The sequence below is a fragment of the Microtus ochrogaster genome, unplaced genomic scaffold (assembly GCF_000317375.1).
Source record: "Microtus ochrogaster isolate Prairie Vole_2 unplaced genomic scaffold, MicOch1.0 UNK49, whole genome shotgun sequence".
Classification (NCBI taxonomy): domain Eukaryota; kingdom Metazoa; phylum Chordata; class Mammalia; order Rodentia; family Cricetidae; genus Microtus; species Microtus ochrogaster.
In genome coordinates this window covers 2,226,556-2,244,416 of record NW_004949147.1, presented here as the reverse complement: position 1 = coordinate 2,244,416, position 17,861 = coordinate 2,226,556, and the positions used below count along the sequence as shown (strand labels likewise).

The 17,861-nt window shown below is 40.5% G+C and overlaps 1 protein-coding gene across 3 annotated transcripts in view; it reads left to right on the top strand.

The window, feature by feature from the left end:
• Window positions 1-5,411: 5,411 nt before the first annotated feature.
• Bbs4 (Bardet-Biedl syndrome 4) overlaps window positions 5,412-17,861 on the top strand; it is a 40,915-nt gene continuing 28,465 nt past the window's right edge. Inside the window, exons 1-4 of one of the 3 annotated variants that reach the window (XM_005369498.2) lie at window positions 5,412-5,662; window positions 15,261-15,303; window positions 16,539-16,618; window positions 17,669-17,732. In XM_005369498.2, coding sequence (XP_005369555.2) covers window positions 5,450-5,662; window positions 15,261-15,303; window positions 16,539-16,618; window positions 17,669-17,732 — 400 coding nt within the window. In that variant the 5' untranslated portion in view covers window positions 5,412-5,449. Of the gene's footprint in view, window positions 5,663-12,839; window positions 12,897-15,260; window positions 15,304-16,536; window positions 16,619-17,668; window positions 17,733-17,861 lie in introns of those variants that run through there. The other 2 variants (XM_026777243.1, XM_026777244.1) reach the window with 2 other exon arrangements.

Genomic DNA, 17,861 nt, shown 5'->3' with positions numbered 1-17,861 from the left:
ACCCTGTGTTGAAAAACCAAAACCAAACAAACAAAAAAAACCCAGTACTCTCTGTTCCCTCTCACTCTACAGTAACACTGCCCAAGGTGATGGGAATATACATTGTACTTAAAAATATGGTAGCTAATTGATGATTATTGAACACTTAGATGTGGCTAGTATAAATGGAATTTTATTTTCAGTGAATTTATAATTTAAAAACCTAATATGTTCTTTATGGGTCTGTGTAGAACTAGAAATCACATATATATGTGTGTTGTATATGGTACTTTAATACTTTAATGATTTATTTGCTTTTTATATATCTATAAACTTTATTTTTTTATCTATAAACTTTAGAGTACATACTATTATTCTTCCTGGTTTCCAGTAAACCTAAGGTTTCATCTGATCTAATTTCTAAAGTCTGAATGCCAGGGATTAAACCACACTCACTAGGCAGTTGCGCTACCAGTAAATTATACATCCAGCCCTCCACTCTCCTTTCTCTAGAAATGAATTCTCTGACTTTTCATTGGTGGAAGAATGTATTTCCCTTTTTTTCTTTGTGAGAGCTGTTTTATTTGGATACAGAATTGTTATAGTCTGTTTGGGACAGGGTCTCGTGTAGCCCAGGCTGGCCTCAGATTTTCTGTGTATTAAGGATAATCTTCTGATCCTCCCGTCGCCTCCTCCCAAGTGATTATTTTTTGGGTATAGAATTCTCATTCCATGCTGACCTTGTATTCTTTTGGGACTTTAAAGAAGTCATTTAATTGTACTCTGCCCTTGGGTGTTTTGCTCAAGTTTTTACTACCTGTATTCCCCTCCTCCCGTGGTTGCAGTTTTGCTATAGTAGTTTAACCAGTTGCCTGCGATACATCTAGCTAAGTTGTTTTGTTTTCAAAAAGATTTTTGTTTTGTTTTTCAAGACAGGGTTTCTCTGTGTAACAGCCCTGGCTGGCCTTGAACTCAGAGATCCGCCTGTCTCTGCTCGTCCAAGGAAGTGGTGAGACTCCATATGGGTTCTGAGAATTGAACCTGGGTCCTTTGCAAGAACAAGTGCTCTTAACTACTGAGCCAATTCTCCCACCCTAAAATTGTTTTGAGATTTATATATTTTATGTGTTATGAGTGTTTTGCTTGCACTTAACATTCTTGCACCACACATGTACCTGGTGCTTTATGATGATCAGAAGAGGATCCCTGGAACTAGAATTATGAACAGTTGTGAAACACCATGTGGGTGCTAGGAACCAACTCGGGGTCCTCTGCAAGAACAAGTGCTATGGGCTGAGCGATAGTGGCGCACACCTTTAATCCCAGTATATGGGAGGCAGAGGCAGGTGGATCTCATGAGATTGAGGCCAGCCTGGTCTACAGATTGAGTTCCAGGACAGTTCCAAAGAAACCCTGTCTCAACAAACTATATTAATCTAAATATAAATATATAAAAATATAAATAATCTAAAGGATTTATTGTTCTTATTTTATGTGTTTGTATATGAAGGGCCGTATATGTGCATTACAGAAGCCAGAATGGGTGTCAGAGTCCATGTAACTGAGTTTCAGGCAGTTTGACAGTTGCTGGGAACTGAATTCCAGCCCTCTGAAAGAGCCACGAGTGCTCTTAACTAATGAGCCACCTCTCTGGGCCCACTAATTTTTTTTGGTTGTTTGTTTTCGAGATGGGTTTTTTTCTGTGAAACAGTCCTTGCTGTCCTAGAACTCACTCTGTAGACCAGGCTGGCCTCAAACTCACTGAAATCCACCTGCTTCTGCTTCCCAAGTGCTGGGATTAAAGGTGTGCACCACCACTGCACAGTCTGGTAATTTTTATTTTTAATCAACAAATGGAAGCTTATCATATTTTTCTTCCTTTTCCCTATATAACCTACAGCTGCTTATTTTTTTTACATGTCCAGGAATTTTTACAAGCTAGATAGTATATCTTACAGTAGCATCTCGCTTTGATTCATTTCAACTGTCCTTGGTAATGGACATTTGGAGATGTCTAGTATTTTTGTCTTATAAGCAAAGCACTGTCTGCTTCGGCTACATTCTCCACTGACTACAGTCATTTGTACCATCATGAAGAGGCAATATTCCATGAAAGATTTTGAAAAATATGAATACTTAGTACTTAGTGTGCTTTTAAAGGGGCATTTTCTTACAATGTTGACAGTTAATGGTGTGGGTTCTGGGAAGCCTGAGATGCTAAAGAGATGCCTAGCAGGTGGCTTTAGAACAAAGTTGGCTGAGAACCTTAAAGTCCAGAAATTAAATACTCCAAATAGAGAAATGTAGCTGCAGCTTCTTAAGACTTACACTGGAGAGATGGACGTTATGATGCTTAATACCTCTCCTGCCACCATTAAACAAATGAAAGAATAGCGATTGTTCATAATTCATCCCATAGCTACATAATTTGAACATTCTGATGAGCAGAGCCGCTCTGATGGGAGTTTGCCAAGGGAAAAAAAGTTGTGCTTGTGACACATTAAACATGCTCTAAGGAATTCCTAGGATTTTTCTTTGCGATATTCTAATTACCTAACTGAAACACTATGTTTAATGCAAACAATTTGCGAAACAAATGCCCTTTTTAAAAATGAAAATGGTGGGGCTGGAGAGATGGCTCAGAGGTTAAGAGCATTGCCTGCTCTTCCAAAGGTCCTGAGTTCAATTCCCAGCAACCACATGGTGGCTCACAACCATCTATAATGGGGTCTGGTGCCCTCTTCTGGCCTGCAGGCATACACACAGACAGAATATTGTATACACAATAAATAAATAATTTAAAAAAAAATGAAAATGGTGCCGGGCGGTGGTGGCACACGCCTTTAATCCCAGCACTCGGGAGGCAGAGGCAGGTGGATCTCTGTGAATTCGAGGCCAGCCTGGTCTACAAAGGGAGTTCCAGGACAGGCTCCATAGCCACAGAGAAACCCTGTCTCGAAAAACCAAAAAAAAAAAAAAAAATGGTAGCCCTTGCAATAAAAAAAAGGGGGGGGGTTCTACCTTATTCCTATAGTCTGGGGTCAAAGAGAGATGGGTAACATGGGCCAGTGGGTAACAATGTTTGCTGCCAAGCCCAACGACCTGAATTCCATCCTCTGGACTGACACTGGAAGGAGAGAACTGACTTCCAAGAATTGTTCTCTGACCACTACATACGTGCCATAGTATATGCACCCCTCCTCATGATAAATAAATGTAAAATATATAATAAAGGCTTCTGCATACTAAAGAATATTATCCTCACAGGGTCCCTTCAAAGGAGGTTTATGTACTGGGGAGCAAAATCATTAACTTGCTACTAACATCCTTAAAGCTCTCCACCTTAGTAACTGGCTGAACAATTCACCCAATTTGCTTTTTGTTTTTCGAGACAGGGTTTCCATGTATAGTCTTGGCTGTACATAATTTGTTTTCGCGGTTAGAAACCTGGCAGTATTCCTTTAACATGAATCTCTTTCCTCATTCACCAACATTAATTTTTATGATCATAAATTTACTTTAGATATTTCCTACATTCCTTTAATGTCTTATATAGACTAGACAGGCCTATCTTGGGTGATCCTCCTGCCTCTGCCTCCTAAATGCTGTGCCACTGTGACCAGCCTGTTTGTTTTGGAGAAAAGGTCTTAGCATATAGCCACGCCTAGCTTGGAACTCACGTGTAGCCCACAGTAGCCTCAGATTCATGGCAGTCCTCTGGTTTTCAGCCTTCTCAGGGCTAAGATTGCCAGGCCTGTTTTTCCTCCTCTTTTATTTTTATCTGTTTACTACTATTTTTTGAGACAGCCTTTCATATAACCAGGCAGGCTGACCTGGAGCTCACTATGTTATTAAAGCTGTTCATGAATTTCTGGTCTTTCTGCAGCCTCTCCAGTGCCAGGGTCACAAATGTGTGCCACTAAGCACCCGCTTTTCTTTTGTACCACCTCTTCTATCCAAGGAAACTAATCTCTCTTAGATTACTAATTCTTGACATTATTCTTTTTTTGAAACAGGGTCTCACTATTTTGCCTTGGCTATTCTGGAACTCCCTACTATAGACCAGGCTGGCCTCAAACTCATAAAGATCCACCTGCCTTTACCTCCCAAAGTGCTGGGATTAAATGCTTGCCACTGCACCCTGCTAATTCTTGGCATTCTTAATTAATTCTCCACTCAGTAGTTAACAAGAACTCTTTAACTGTTCATTCTTATCAAGCCATTCCTTACTCAAAACTCTAGTGCCTTCCCACTGCCCTTTATAATAGACTCCCTCACGTGGCCTTGGCAGGTCTAATGGCCTTGGCGGGTCTACCCTACTGGACTGTACAACCTCCTCAACCACGGGAACCAACACTTCCTCAATTTTTTTCTTTTCTAGCTGTACTGTCCTCCTTTGTGCTGCAAACGAGCCAAGCTTTTTCCATCCTCAGGGTCTTGGCACAATTTCTTTCTCTGCCTTAGAATTCTTCCCTGGTCTGCATGCTTCCTCGGCCTGTTTCCTCCAGCTAATAATGCCTTATTCTTTAGATGTAATTTAAAATATCAACCTAGAAGAAGCTTGCCTTGCTAGTTTAGGTTGAAGGCCCTGGTTATTTTCTCCTATTGTTCTATATTTCTTTCTTAGCAGTTCTCACAACCTGAATGCTATGTGATACATTTTGTTAATTTTATCTTTATTACTGGCATAGATAATACGTGCATATAGTGTAAAATTAAAAGTTGTAAAAAGTCTACCTCTGTTCTTTGCATCTCTGCTACCCAGTTCTCTTTCCTAGAGGTAACCACTTTTAGTATCGGAATATGCTTCCAAAAATATTTTCTAATAAATAACTGTGTGCATATTCTTTATTTTTGTTTTCTCTTTATTAACGTAAATACTATATGCATTTTTTGCACGTTGTCATTATCTATTAGTGTACCTTGGCAATTCTTATCATGTAAATAGTTGCCTCTTTTCATATGCCACATAATATGAACTTCTTATAATTTATTTAATTTCTACTGTTGGGTATTTAGGTTGTTTCTCAAGCTTTGGTTTATTCCAAACAATGACACATTGGATATCTTTGTATGTAAAGCCATGTTTCATGTCTATACGTATAGAATAAATTCCTATAATTGAAACAATTTGGTTAAAGGTTATGTGTATTTTTAATTTTTTTTAGTTGCTAAGAGCTTGACCAATTTGTTTCCACTGGTGAAGAAAGCATGTTTTCCTCACAAATGTTGTCAACGTGAGGTAGATCAAATCTCTTGGAAACATAAGCTTGCATATTCCTCTTCCTGGTAGTTTTATTTTCGTATGTTTAGGAGCTACTTGTATTTATTGAGTGAACTGTTTTCTTCATAAACTTTGCTTCGTTATCTAGTATCTGACTGACATGTTACACTCTAAAGTCATCCAGACCGGTACAGAGATCATGTCTGACCTCCGGCTGCGAGTTCCCTCACCACTTCCTTCCGAGCTATGCCATCTGTGGTCATGTCACTCTATGGAGACGCTAGGAGTTTAATAACCTCACCGCCGATGCCTTCCTCTCGGCAACCTACTTCCTGGCTCGGGTTCCTCCTTCCTTCCCCGGTTTATGACTTCCGGCTCTGCTGGCTGTCGGGGAAACGGTTGGCTTCCGGTCGCGCTGCGGTGGGCGGAGCCAAGATGGCTGAGGAGAAATTTAGGATGGTAAGCGCTGAGGTTCTGCGGTATAGTGACCGCCTCAGGGCGGGGCCCGGCTGGGCGGTGAGGCCGGGCGGGGAGCCGAGGCCGGGCGAGGCGGACGCCAAGGCACTCGACGTGGCCGTGGGGGATGCGACGCTGCCAGGTTCGCTCCCCGCCAGGCTGGGCGAGTGCCAGGCTGTGTAGCGCTTGGTCTGTATTGGGACTGCTCCTCCTCTCTGGCAGAAGAGAGCGATTTTCCTGCTCTGTAGGTTTTTTGTTTTTCCTGGGGAGGGCATACGCACCTTCGCTAGACAGTTTTTGATAACCGTGGATTCGAAATTTGATAGGACGGAGCCCGTGAGCTCTCAGCGCTCCTGCCCTCTCACTGCGACTGGCCCTTGTTTCCCCTTGTGGTTATGTTTTGGAAATGAGCTCTTTCAGAACTCAGCTGTTTAAATTAAGCTTTGGTTAATTTCACAGACAGCCTACGTGAATTCAGGCTGACCCAGTAGTAGTTGGCTTTTTGCATCCCTGTACATCTCTCATGTCCTTGCTTGTTTGTGTGGGTCTTGTATGTACATAGTATTTGCTAGTTAGTCCAGGCTGCTTTCGGATTTACCACAATCCTACGGCCTTCATCTCCCTAGTGAGGGGATTACAGGAGTACGTCATCACTCTCAGCTGAATTTTTTAATTGACTCATAATAATTGTACGTTTATGAGATATAGTATGATGATACGTCAGTTCATGCGTACTATGTGTAATGGTAATTAGCATTTCTATTTTAGTATTTCTTCTTTGCGGGTTTGGAACCTTTAAACTCCTTTCCCCCCTAGTTCTTTATAACTATAAATTGTGAACAGTAGCCATCCCGCTGTGCTTCGGGTCATAAGCATTTATTCCTCCTATCTGTCGGCATTTGGTTCCTATTATTGAACTTTCTCCCACTCCATCTTTTCCCTTTCCCCACTTCTTGTTCTGCTACCTTGCTAACCTCTTGTTCTATTCTATTTTCCCATGAAATCAACTTTTTAAAAGCTTCCACAGAGGAGCAAGAACGTACCTTGGCTTTATCTGCTTGGCATATTTTACTTGGCTTAACTTTCCCCACGCTGCTGCAGATTAGACCTCATCTTTTTTCTGACTAAGTAATATATTTACCCATTTGTTTGTATCCGTTGCTGGGCACCTCCACTGATTCTCTGCTTTCATACTATGAACAGTGCTGCCTTGATTGTGTTTTCTTTAGGTCTGTCCTCAGTCGTAGGCTGGCTAGATCACAGGGATGTTTTGTTGTTTTGAGATAGGGTCTTCTTGCATATCCCAAGCTGCCATTCCCTTGTCTCAGCACTAAGATGCTGGTAATATAAATATGCACCTCTGGACCACTAGGCAAGGGCTGATAATTCTATTTTTAGTTTTTTTTGGCAGTAGGGTTTTTTTTTTTAAAAATATTTATTTATTATGTATACAATATTCTGTCTGTGTGTCTGCCTGCAGGCCAGAAGAGGGCACCAGACCTCATTACAGATGTTTGTGAGCCACCATGTGGTTTCTGGGAATCGAACTCAGGACCTTTGGAAGAGCAGACAATGCTCTTAACCACTGAGCCATCTCTCCAGCCCGGCAGTAGGGTTTTTTTTTTTTTGGTTGGTTTTTGTTTTTTAAAGGAAGATGTTCATAATTGAATTAAATTTCTGAGAAATCCCAAATATAAAACCTTCTCCCTTACTTTACTGTTGGGTTTCAAACTTTGCCCTGCACTCCTGCACTAATAGAATTATTTCAGTTTTTTTTATATTGTCATTTTAAAAACACCTTGGAAAATATAGACTAAATTAGCTGCCTCTGGTTGACAGTTTTATAATGTAGTGTTGTCTCAGGTAGAACCCTCTGCTGTTTGCTCTTTTATTTGCAGGGTAATCACAGCAGTCTGTATAAGGAAAACTCAATACAGAGAAGGAAGCTCAGTGCATAAGCTAAAAATTAAAATAGCATGATTAGTATTATTAGGTTTAAGATATTGGCACCTCTGTCGTGAGTATCCACCAGAGAAGATCCTGGGACATGGATTTAAGCCACTAGAAAGTCTTTATTAGCTGGCTGGCCGGCAACTACACTAGATGTTCAAGATTCCATTGTAGCACCAAGTCTTTCTTAGGGAGAGCATTTAAGCACAAAAGCCATACTCTGGTTAACATACTTCAGTCAACAAGAACAGTGAGATGGAAGCAGAACTACAGAAGTCACAAAGGAAGCTTAGTACATTTAGAGACTTTCCCAGAACTATGGACTTCAATGAGTTAGGTCTGTTTTCAGGTAGTGTTGTCTGTGTGCTGAGTTTTATGGCTTGAATGGTACTTTCATCATGGAGTCAGTTATGCTAAGACCTCAGGGCCTACTAAGGTCTAGAGGTCTATTACAACCATCAGGGAAATGCATAATGTACACAATCATAAATATGAGATATGAAGAGTATTTCAATTCCACAATACTGATGTACCATACCTTTTTACTGTTTTTGAGAAAGGGTCTAAGTTAGCATGTGGCCCTGGCTGGCCTGGGACTTGCTGTATAGCCTGGAACTAGCCGTCAACTGCCTGAGATCTGCCTGCCTCTGACTCTCATGTGTAGTGCTTAGATTAAAGGTGTGTGCCACTGCACTTAGCATGTATATTATTGCTGCAGGAGATAAGTATGTAACAGACCTTGAACTTAATTTCTTTGATTGCAGAAACTGTGCTGTATGTTTCAGTCTAATTGTATTGAAAGAGAATGGCTTTAGTTTTGAAATGACTTTTATGTTTGATCCTTCAGTTACTTATTTTCATTGCTACGTTTACTGCTAGAAGTTTTCCTTTGTTTTGTAGCAATTTCTTATTTTCAGTGCATGGAAACTAGAATTTCAGGAGGGTGTTTTTGTTACTGTTTTTTGAGATGGGGTCTCATTCTGTAGCTTTGGTTGGCCTGGAGTTAGATAATGTAGACCAGGCTGGCCTCAAACTCACAGAGATAATCCTGTCTCCGCTTCCCAAGTGCTGGGATTATCTATTCATTTTTAAAGTGACCTTTAAAAACTGTCTAGAGGCTAGAGAGTTTGCTCAGTGGTTAGAGCACTTGCTTGAGAATCCTCTTGAAAAAGATCCAGGTTGGGTTCCTAGCACCCACATGGTGGTGTTTGTTTTGTGACAAAGGAAAACATACGTAGATCTGTAGGGAGATGCTGTCTATTTGGAAGAAAGGAGCTCGAGGTATAACATCCTGGTGTGGTACTTCCCTAGCACATATGAGCCTGAGTACACCAAGACAAAAACTAGAACTACCACAGACAAAACAGTTATCAAAAACAAAAATGAAAACCCACACTTTGCCCACCATAGTCCTAGCCTTGCAGTGCTGCCATGGTTAACTGTTCTAGGATACACCTGCAAGTTAATTGCCCGGTCGTTGCATGTGTACATCTTCAGCTTAATAGTTTATGGGAAACTTAAGGTGTTTATCATATTTATGCTTCTACCAACAGTTCTTTAAAATTTTGCAGTTATGGTAGATATGAAAGTATGCCTTACTGTTATATTAATTTTCATTGTCCTGATTATTGGGTAGAAAATCACTGGCTATCCCTTCCTGAGGTATAATGATTCTTTGTATTGCTTATTTTTGTGCTTTTCTGTTTTCCTGATTATTTTGTATTTAGTTTCTGCTGCTAATCTTTTGTTATATGGGGATTTTGTAATGCAAATTCATCCCCTTAATTTTTTGTTCATTTCTGAGGAGAAAATGAGCCTTAGACCCAGTTTCTTCTCCTATATACATAATATGAAAAGTTGCTTCCTATACCAGATGTATGTGTGGAGTTTTCCTCGCACACCATACAAGGGAGCGGTTCTGCAGCAGCAGCAGATAGCAGGTGGATGTCCTCTTAAACCGAATTCTGTTCTGACAATACCACGTGTCCAGAGCTCAGCCTCCAGGATTGTCCCCTTCCCTTGCCAGTTGAGCTGCAGCTTGTTGGTTTGCTTCTAAGCAGCTGGCAATTTAATTCAAGATGCTTATTTGTTGGTTTATTAAAAGGATTCTGATGGAGAGATATATAGGACAAGGTATGGGTGGGAGAAGGAACTCAGAGTTTCCAGTCATGTCTTCTCCAGCTTTTCACCTGTGAACTTCCATGTGTTATCTCTGCAGAAACTCTAAAATTTGTCCTTTGGGATTTTTATGGGTACTTCACTGTATAAGAATGATTGCTGGGTTGAAGAGATGGCTTGGTGGTTAAGAGCACTTGTTCTTGAAGAGAATCCAGGTTCAATTCCCAGCATTCATATGGTAATCAAAGCCATCCATAACTCATATAACAAAAGCTTTTCTTTTGCAGGTATTTGTGTGCATGTTCTCTGTATGTATGTTTACATATGTGTGGGCTTATGTCTGTGGTGGGTGAGTGTGTACATGATGCATGTGAAGGCCCAAAGGTATGGTATCCAGGTGTCTTTCCCTGTTGTTCTTTATTTCTATTTATTGGGACAAGGTCTCTTCTTATTTGAACCTAGATTGTACCAAACAGCTATTCTAGCTAGCCAGCTTTCTTAGAGAATCTTGTTTCTGCCTGCCATGCCTACCTAACTTCTGTGTGGGTTCTGGGGATCAGTATTCCGGTTTTCACACTTTCAGGGCAAGCATTTTTTTCCATGAGGCATCTCGCAGCACTAATGAAAACTTTTTATAGAGGGTGGGTAGAATCACTAAAAGCCCATTGCTGTCTGTTAGTAAGGTTCTATATAGCATGTAAAGATCTCATCACTTGTATCAGTTTTTTTGCTCAAAGAGCAATGTTGGGTACAACAGTTGCATGGATGACTAGTCTTCCATAATCCACAGTCATTTCTATGAGCATCTTGGGTGCTGATGTACACCTTCCCACCTCTGATGACCTTGGCTGGGGCTGAGTGCTGGTTAGCTTGACTCAGGCCCAAGGGAAGCAGCGCTGAAGTTTTGCCTGCTGTGCTACCTGTTGGAGCTGCCTCTGATTCTAGCAGGCTCTGGGTCAGCACTGTGGCACTTACTTTTCCATTGTTAGACTGTTGAAAGGATTCTGGCCTGAATGAACCAGCTCCACCTGCAGTCTATTTTCTCACAGGGGAGAAATGGACACCACATACTCTGTCCACCTCTGAAACAAGCTTAATATTTTTTTTTTAGTTCTACTTTTTTTTCCTTAAGTCATTGATGCATTCTGTGAATTTTTGCTTGGGATTTAAAAGTTCTCTGGCACCACATTTTTTTGTTGTTAATTTTTTCACTAATAACTCTTGTCAACACAAGTCTTGCCACTTTTGCCTTATAATGTCCTGGACAGAACCCGTTCTGTTTTTTCTGTCATTCCTATTTGAATGCTTTAGTATCTTACAAACTAAATATATGTATATGCCTATTAAAGTACATCTTCCAGGGCTTCTCCTACTTCATAAAGATCTTATCCAACCATGGGATTCAATAAAACCACAAAAGCCCCATGCCAGTCCTGAGTACCTGCTGAAATAAATATTTTTTAAAATGCTTTACCGGCTGTGGGTTCCAGTGATTGAACTCAGGTTGTCAGGCTTGTGAGGCAAAAGCTTTTGCCTGCGGAGTCATCTCACCAGTCCTTCTTTCTTTAGAAGTTTTTATATTTACATGTGTGTGTGTGTACACAGTAGTACACATGCAGAGGTCAGAGAACCTCCTACCATGTGGATCCTGGGGGTTGAACTCAAGCTGCTAGACTCTCTGAGCCATCTTGTAGTGCTTTTGGACCCCAGTAGACTGGACATCAAAGCCTGCTTTTCTCATGCCTAGTCCCTCAGTAATGTCTGTCCCTCTATTGTCTTCCAGGAGCCTCAGCCTGTAATAGCCAAGTGTCCCTAATGACTCACTCATGTGAGCCAGTCCATCAGAAGCTTTATTTCCCTTGTATTGCCTTAATGTTCTGCAGCCTTTGGCTCAAGGGAAAGTGGGTATTGTTTTACTAAGTTTTTCTGCTTGCATGTCACTTGGACTGATCACTTCACCTCCATGTCTGTAGTCTCTGGCTATAAGAAACTCTTTCATTTTCTGTTTAAAAGTCTTCCTCCAGTCCAAGAGTTCAGATGGCAGAATGTTCCCTAATTACCATAGTTTCCTATTCAGGGCCGTGATTCAGGCCTCTGATTGCACACTGAATCATGGACTTTCCCCTTCCTTTATCTTGAAGATCAGACTTGAGGGGCATCTTCTCACTTCTGTGTTCCTCTTCTACACTCCAGTTCTTCCCATGGGTTCCAAGTTCTTGGATCCTAGACAGAGAGCTTCAGATCTGACTTGTACCCTTTCCCTTGTATCCTGTCAGCTGTAAGACCTGGCAAGGTAGCATCTCCATCTTAGCCTCCCCCTTTCTGCTAGATCAGAGGCTGATGTAGAGGACAGCCCTGCCTTTTGTTTACATAGGCAAGTTCTTTGGGGGCAGACAGCTGAGCCTCAGTTGCATGTCTTCTTGCCCACACTAAAGTCTGTACAACAGCTGCTACACCCTGTTTAATGCAGTGTATTCTCTAGTACATCAGTGGCTTGGAAACATCCTCAAATGTACATGGTGGTCACCCTTTATTAAAGAAGCTTGCCACCCCATATTATATACTGTATACTGGGATTCCTCCCTAAGGACACTTCAGTCTTAGATGGTGTGGCTTTAATTAGATGTCTTATCACCCATTGCAGGACACGTGTAACTGCCAGTATAGTAACGAGACATACTATGCCATTCTATCTAGGGAAAGATAGCCATGTCAGGATTGGCTCTGTTCCACTCTAAGACAGATCAGCCTCAGTTAACATGTCTCCTCACCCTCATCGTAGGGACCATGCAACCGCTCCTCCTCCCTACTCCTCTTTGGTTCTCTTGAACCCTGTTTGGGTACCAGTTATGTTGTGCAACTTTTCTTGGGGCGATATGAACAAACATTTGTCCTCCCTAAGGGTAGGTTACTTAAAACAAGCCAAAGAAATGATTCTCTGAATAGTTTGTGTGGGGTTACTATGGTAACATAGGTGACCTAAAGGCAGCTACATCGCAGAAAAGCCCACCCTAGCACTGGTGATGACTTCCCAAGCCTGCACTCCTGCACAGCTTCACTAAGCCTGACCCGACTGTCTCCCCGGCAGTTATTTACTGCGTTGATGATCCTGCGTGTGTAAATCCTGAGCTTCGTGAGAACAGGAAGTTTTTTCAACTCTTTGAGTCTGGTAAGACTCCCTCCTTCCTCCAGGAGGAAGTAGCCACATGGCATCTTCCTTTTTGAGTACTGAAGACATTTAGGATGCAGACTTAACTTCTGCATGCTGCAGGAATCATCAGATCCTTCAATATTCATTGCTATCTGCCTATTTATTCTATTGTTTTTGGTTTTGCCTGTTTATTGTTTTTAATTTTGTGCTTCTGCCTTGTACATACCACAAGCTACACTTTTTCTTTGTGTAACGAGTTGCTGAGAATACTCACATGCTTTTACCAGTTTGTTTGCTCATTTCACTCCCTCTTTCATTCTGTGATTGTTTTTTTCATTTCCTAATGTAATTTCTTTAAAAGCATAAGAGTCTATAAACTGAAATTCTGAGTCTTCCACATTTGCCTATTATTATTATTGTTATTATTATTATTATTGGAACTGAGAATTAAACCTGGATCTCATCCATGCTAGTCATGTACTGCATCATTTCATGACACCCTAGCCCTTTAGAATTTGTTGAGCTAGGGCAGGATTTCAGTGGGAGTACTTAGTATACTGTTTTTTATTGCCCTTGCCTTACTTTTTTGTTGTTGTTGCTTTTGTTTTAGGGCTTTTTTTTTTAAACAAAAGATTACATGTATGGGGGTTTTACCTGAATATGTGTGAGTGTACCATGTGCCTGATGCCCACAGAGCCCAAAAGGGGCATTGGATTCCCTGGAACTGGAGCTACAGACTGTTGTGAGCCACCACGTGGGTGCTGGGACTTGAACCTGGGTCCTCTGTAAAAATAGTCAATGCTTTTAACAGCTGAGCCGTTGTCTCCAGTTCTGTTGTTTTGTTTTTTGAAACAGGGTTTGCCTATGTATCTGCGGTTAGCCTCAAACTGAAGATCATCCTTTCTCAGCCTTCTCAGTGATGGGATTATAGGCATGCATCACCATGCTTGGCTTGGTCAGCCTTTCATCATGATGTATCTGAGTATGGAGTTTCTTTTGCCGGTTATGGAGATGCAACTAGTAGTATAGATTGAAGAGGGAGAGATAGGAGAGTCGTGAGTTTTAGGCCAGCCTACACTGTACCTTTTCAAAATGTTTTGTTTTGCGACTGGAGAGATGGCTCAGTGGGTAAGATTGTTTGTTGTTTTTGCAAAGGACCAAGGTTCCATTCTCAGCACCCATGTGGTGGCTCACAACCATCCATGACTAATTCCAGGGATCCAATGCCTCTTCTGACCTCTGTGGGTACCAAACACAGACACAGTAAACAAACATGCAGACAAAACATTCATACACATAAAACAGAGAAATATTTTTAAAAGTTTCTTTTATTTCTGAAAAATTACAGCCAGTATTTTCCTCCTTATATTAAGGCATATAAATCTTTTTGTTGTTCTTGTTTTTGTTTTGAGACAGGTTATCACTATATGGCCCTGGCTGTCCTAGGTAGATTGATAGTCTTTAACTCTGAGATCCTCCTGGCTCTGCCTCCCTAAGTACTTAGATTAAAGGTGTGTGCTACCACAACTGGCCCATATCATGGAGTATAATGTATAAATTTAGGGATCTGATATAAGAAAAATCCATTTAAAGATTTTCTGATAAGTTACAGGGTCTGTTAGTACACTGTCGTCATGTCCAGCATCTTCCTCTATTGCTCTCCACCTTATTTTTTCAGACGGAGTCTCTCACTGCACTTGGAGTACTGATTTGGCTAGGCTGGCTGGCCAGTGAACTCCAAGGGTCTATTTGATTCTGTTTCCCAGCACACATGCCTCCGCACTCAGCTTTTACTCAGCTACTGAGCACTAGAACGTGGGTCTTCATACTTGTGCTAAAGGTACTTTACTGACTGAGCTGTCTACCTTTTATCAAACTGAGATCATGGACTGGTGAGCTGGCTTAGTGGATAAAATGAAGCCTGACAAGAGCTAGGTCCTTGGAACTCACATCAGTGAACGGAATAAAAGACTCTTAAAGGATGTCCCTTTTGCACGTACACATGAGTACACACACACATACACACACACACACACACACAATATGAAAAACATTTTCTGGTTTGGTTTCTTAGAAGTAGAACATTAAATATACTTTATGAGGTATCTCAGTTTAGTGTATTAATATGAGTATATTTTATACATTGTAATTTTGGTAAATTATAAATGCACATATAATATGTATTATGCATTATGAGCAAGTTGGATAGCCAAAGAATATGTGGCAATTTAAGTCATAATCAAAGTGCCTCTTTTTATATGTCTCTTCATTTAATGGATTGATTACATGGCTGGTGAGTTACTGATCATTCTTGTTATATGAATGTGCTTTTAATTAGCAATACATGGGCTGCTTTAACACACATAACTTCTTTCATTTCAGAAAACTCAGGTTCCTGAATCTCAAAAACCCAGACCAAAAAAAGGTCTGTATGTAATATTTATATATATATATATATATATGTGACTGTTTCTTTGTCTTATTGATTCTATTATATATATAGCAGAGCTTTGTAAAGCATGTTAGGAAATGGTTCAACCCTTACACAATATCTAGGTTTTATTTTATTCAGTTAGATTTATTAGTGACCTGTAATGTACTTAAATGTTCTTTGATTAATATGTCAGTGTACACTAATTTTTATTTGCATAATAAGCATTCAATTCTTTTTTTTATAATTTATTTAACTTTACTTTATGTGCATTGATGCGAAGGTGTCATATAGGATACCCTGAAACTGGAGTTACAGACAGTTGTGAGCTGCCGTGTGGGTGCTGCGAATTGAACCCAGGTTCTCTGGAGGAACGGGCAGTGCTCTTAACCACTGAGCCACCTCTCCAGCCCCCTAAGCATTCAATTCTTGTACAAATCAGAACTCCACTAACTTTATGCATATGTTAAATAAGTGTGCCATTTAATTTTATTTAAAAAGTTTTTTTTTCTTTTGTTAATTTCCTGAGGGAAAAATCCATGTCCTATTTATCTTCAAGACTGACCCAAATTCACTGTGCAGCTCAAGCTGGTCTTGAACTTAAAATACTTTTCTCAGCCTTCTGAGTATCTGAGATTTATGAAATTCAGTTGTAATTATGCAAGTGTCTGACATAATTATTAGTATTTTTATACCATTTCTGGATATGCGAATCATTTTGCTGTTACCTCATTTAATAACCAAATGATTGAGCTAGGTAGTAGGGCTAGTTAGTATGTGCTGTGATTGTTAGTCCAGTATGTATTTTACCCTTTCTCTAGAGTCAGACCCATGGGTCAGTTGACCACAGGCCTCGAAGATGACTGTATGTCAACCAAGAATTAGTCCAAGGGTCAGCAAAATGGATCAGTGAGTTAAGGGACCTGCTGCCACTCTGATAGTCCAGATTCAATCCATAGGACCCACATGGTGGAAGGAGAGAACCAACATCTCCAATATTGTCCTCTGACTTCTGTATATACAGAAGTATATATACAGCTGTGGAACATGTGTACCCACACATGGAGAGGCACAAATATAAATATAATTCAGAAAACACGATATTTACATATTCCATGAAGAATTTAACATGGTATCATAATTATTTATGGTTAGTTTAGACATGATATGCTAAGGGAGAAGATCTAACACTGATTATATTGTTTGTTATGTCAAAAAATAATTTCTAGCTCCAGAGTTTCCTATTGTGGAGAAACAGAACTGGCTGATCCATCTCCACTATATCCGGAAGGATTATGAAGCATGCAAGGTGAGGGACTGCAGCAATGGAAGGGATGAGAGGCAGACTGGGCCAGCAGTGTCCGCAGCACAGCGTGGCAGTGAATGTCTTGAATTTGCACCCCCTACCTTCCTGCTTTAAATTTCATTATTTTAAATAATAGTTTATCTATCAACCTTGACTTTAATCTTATCTCTTTTTTAGTATGTCTCTTCTGACCCTCTCTTTTCCTTCAGCTTTTCTTTTTTCTTTTTCTTTCTTTTTTTTTTTTTTTTTTGGATTTTCGAGACAGGGTTTCTCTGTAGCTTATTTTGGTTCCTGTCCTAGAACTAGCTTTTCTAGACCAGGCTGGCCTCGAACTCACAGAGATCCGCCTGCCTCTGCCTCCTGAGTGCTGGGATTAAAGGTGTGTTTGCCTTCCCGCTAGCCCAAGACAGTAATGTAGACTTTACAGTCACTGTGGTCGTCATCTCATATTTGTCATCGTTTCATTGGTTTTGTTTGAAACAGGGTTTCATGTAGCCCAGATTAGTTTCAAACTCAATAGTTAGTAGGGGATGATTTCTTGATCTTGTCTTCACCTCCTGAGTTCTGGGATTGTAGGCATGTGCCACAATTCATGGCTCCTTTTTAAAATAATTCAAAAACAGAAAACTTAAAAAATTTTTAAATATATGTGTGCGGATGTTTGCCTACATGTATGTCTGTGCACCACATGCAAGCAGTGCTGGAGGAGGCCAGAACATGGCATCAGGTACTGGAGTTACAGACAGTCATGAGCTGCCTTTTAGGTGCTGGTAATTGAACCTCAGTCCTTTGGAAGAGCAACACGTTCCCTTACTGCTGGGCTGTCTTTTCAGCCCTAAAAGTATTCTAAATGAGGGATATACAGAAATATGCCAAGAGCCCTTGGATTGCTAGGCTCATTCTAAAATAAGTGATGGTAAGAAAAACAAAACTCTTGAAGGAGCTACCTGACTAGTCAGTATTAGTATCCTGGGTATCTCATCCGTGCCCTTGCCTATTTCTACTGTTTTCTTGGCAACACTTAATCACTACTCATGTGTTCTTTGCTTTTAGGCTTTGATTAAAGAACAGCTTCAGGAGACTCAGGGATTGTGTGAATATGCGATCTATGTCCAAGGTAAGACATATTGTTTCTTTCCTTACTGAAAAAATATATTTAGTCTAGGTTCTTTTTTTTTTCATTTATTTATTATGTATTACAATCTTCTGCCTGTATGTATGCCTGCAGGCCAGAAGAGGGCACCAT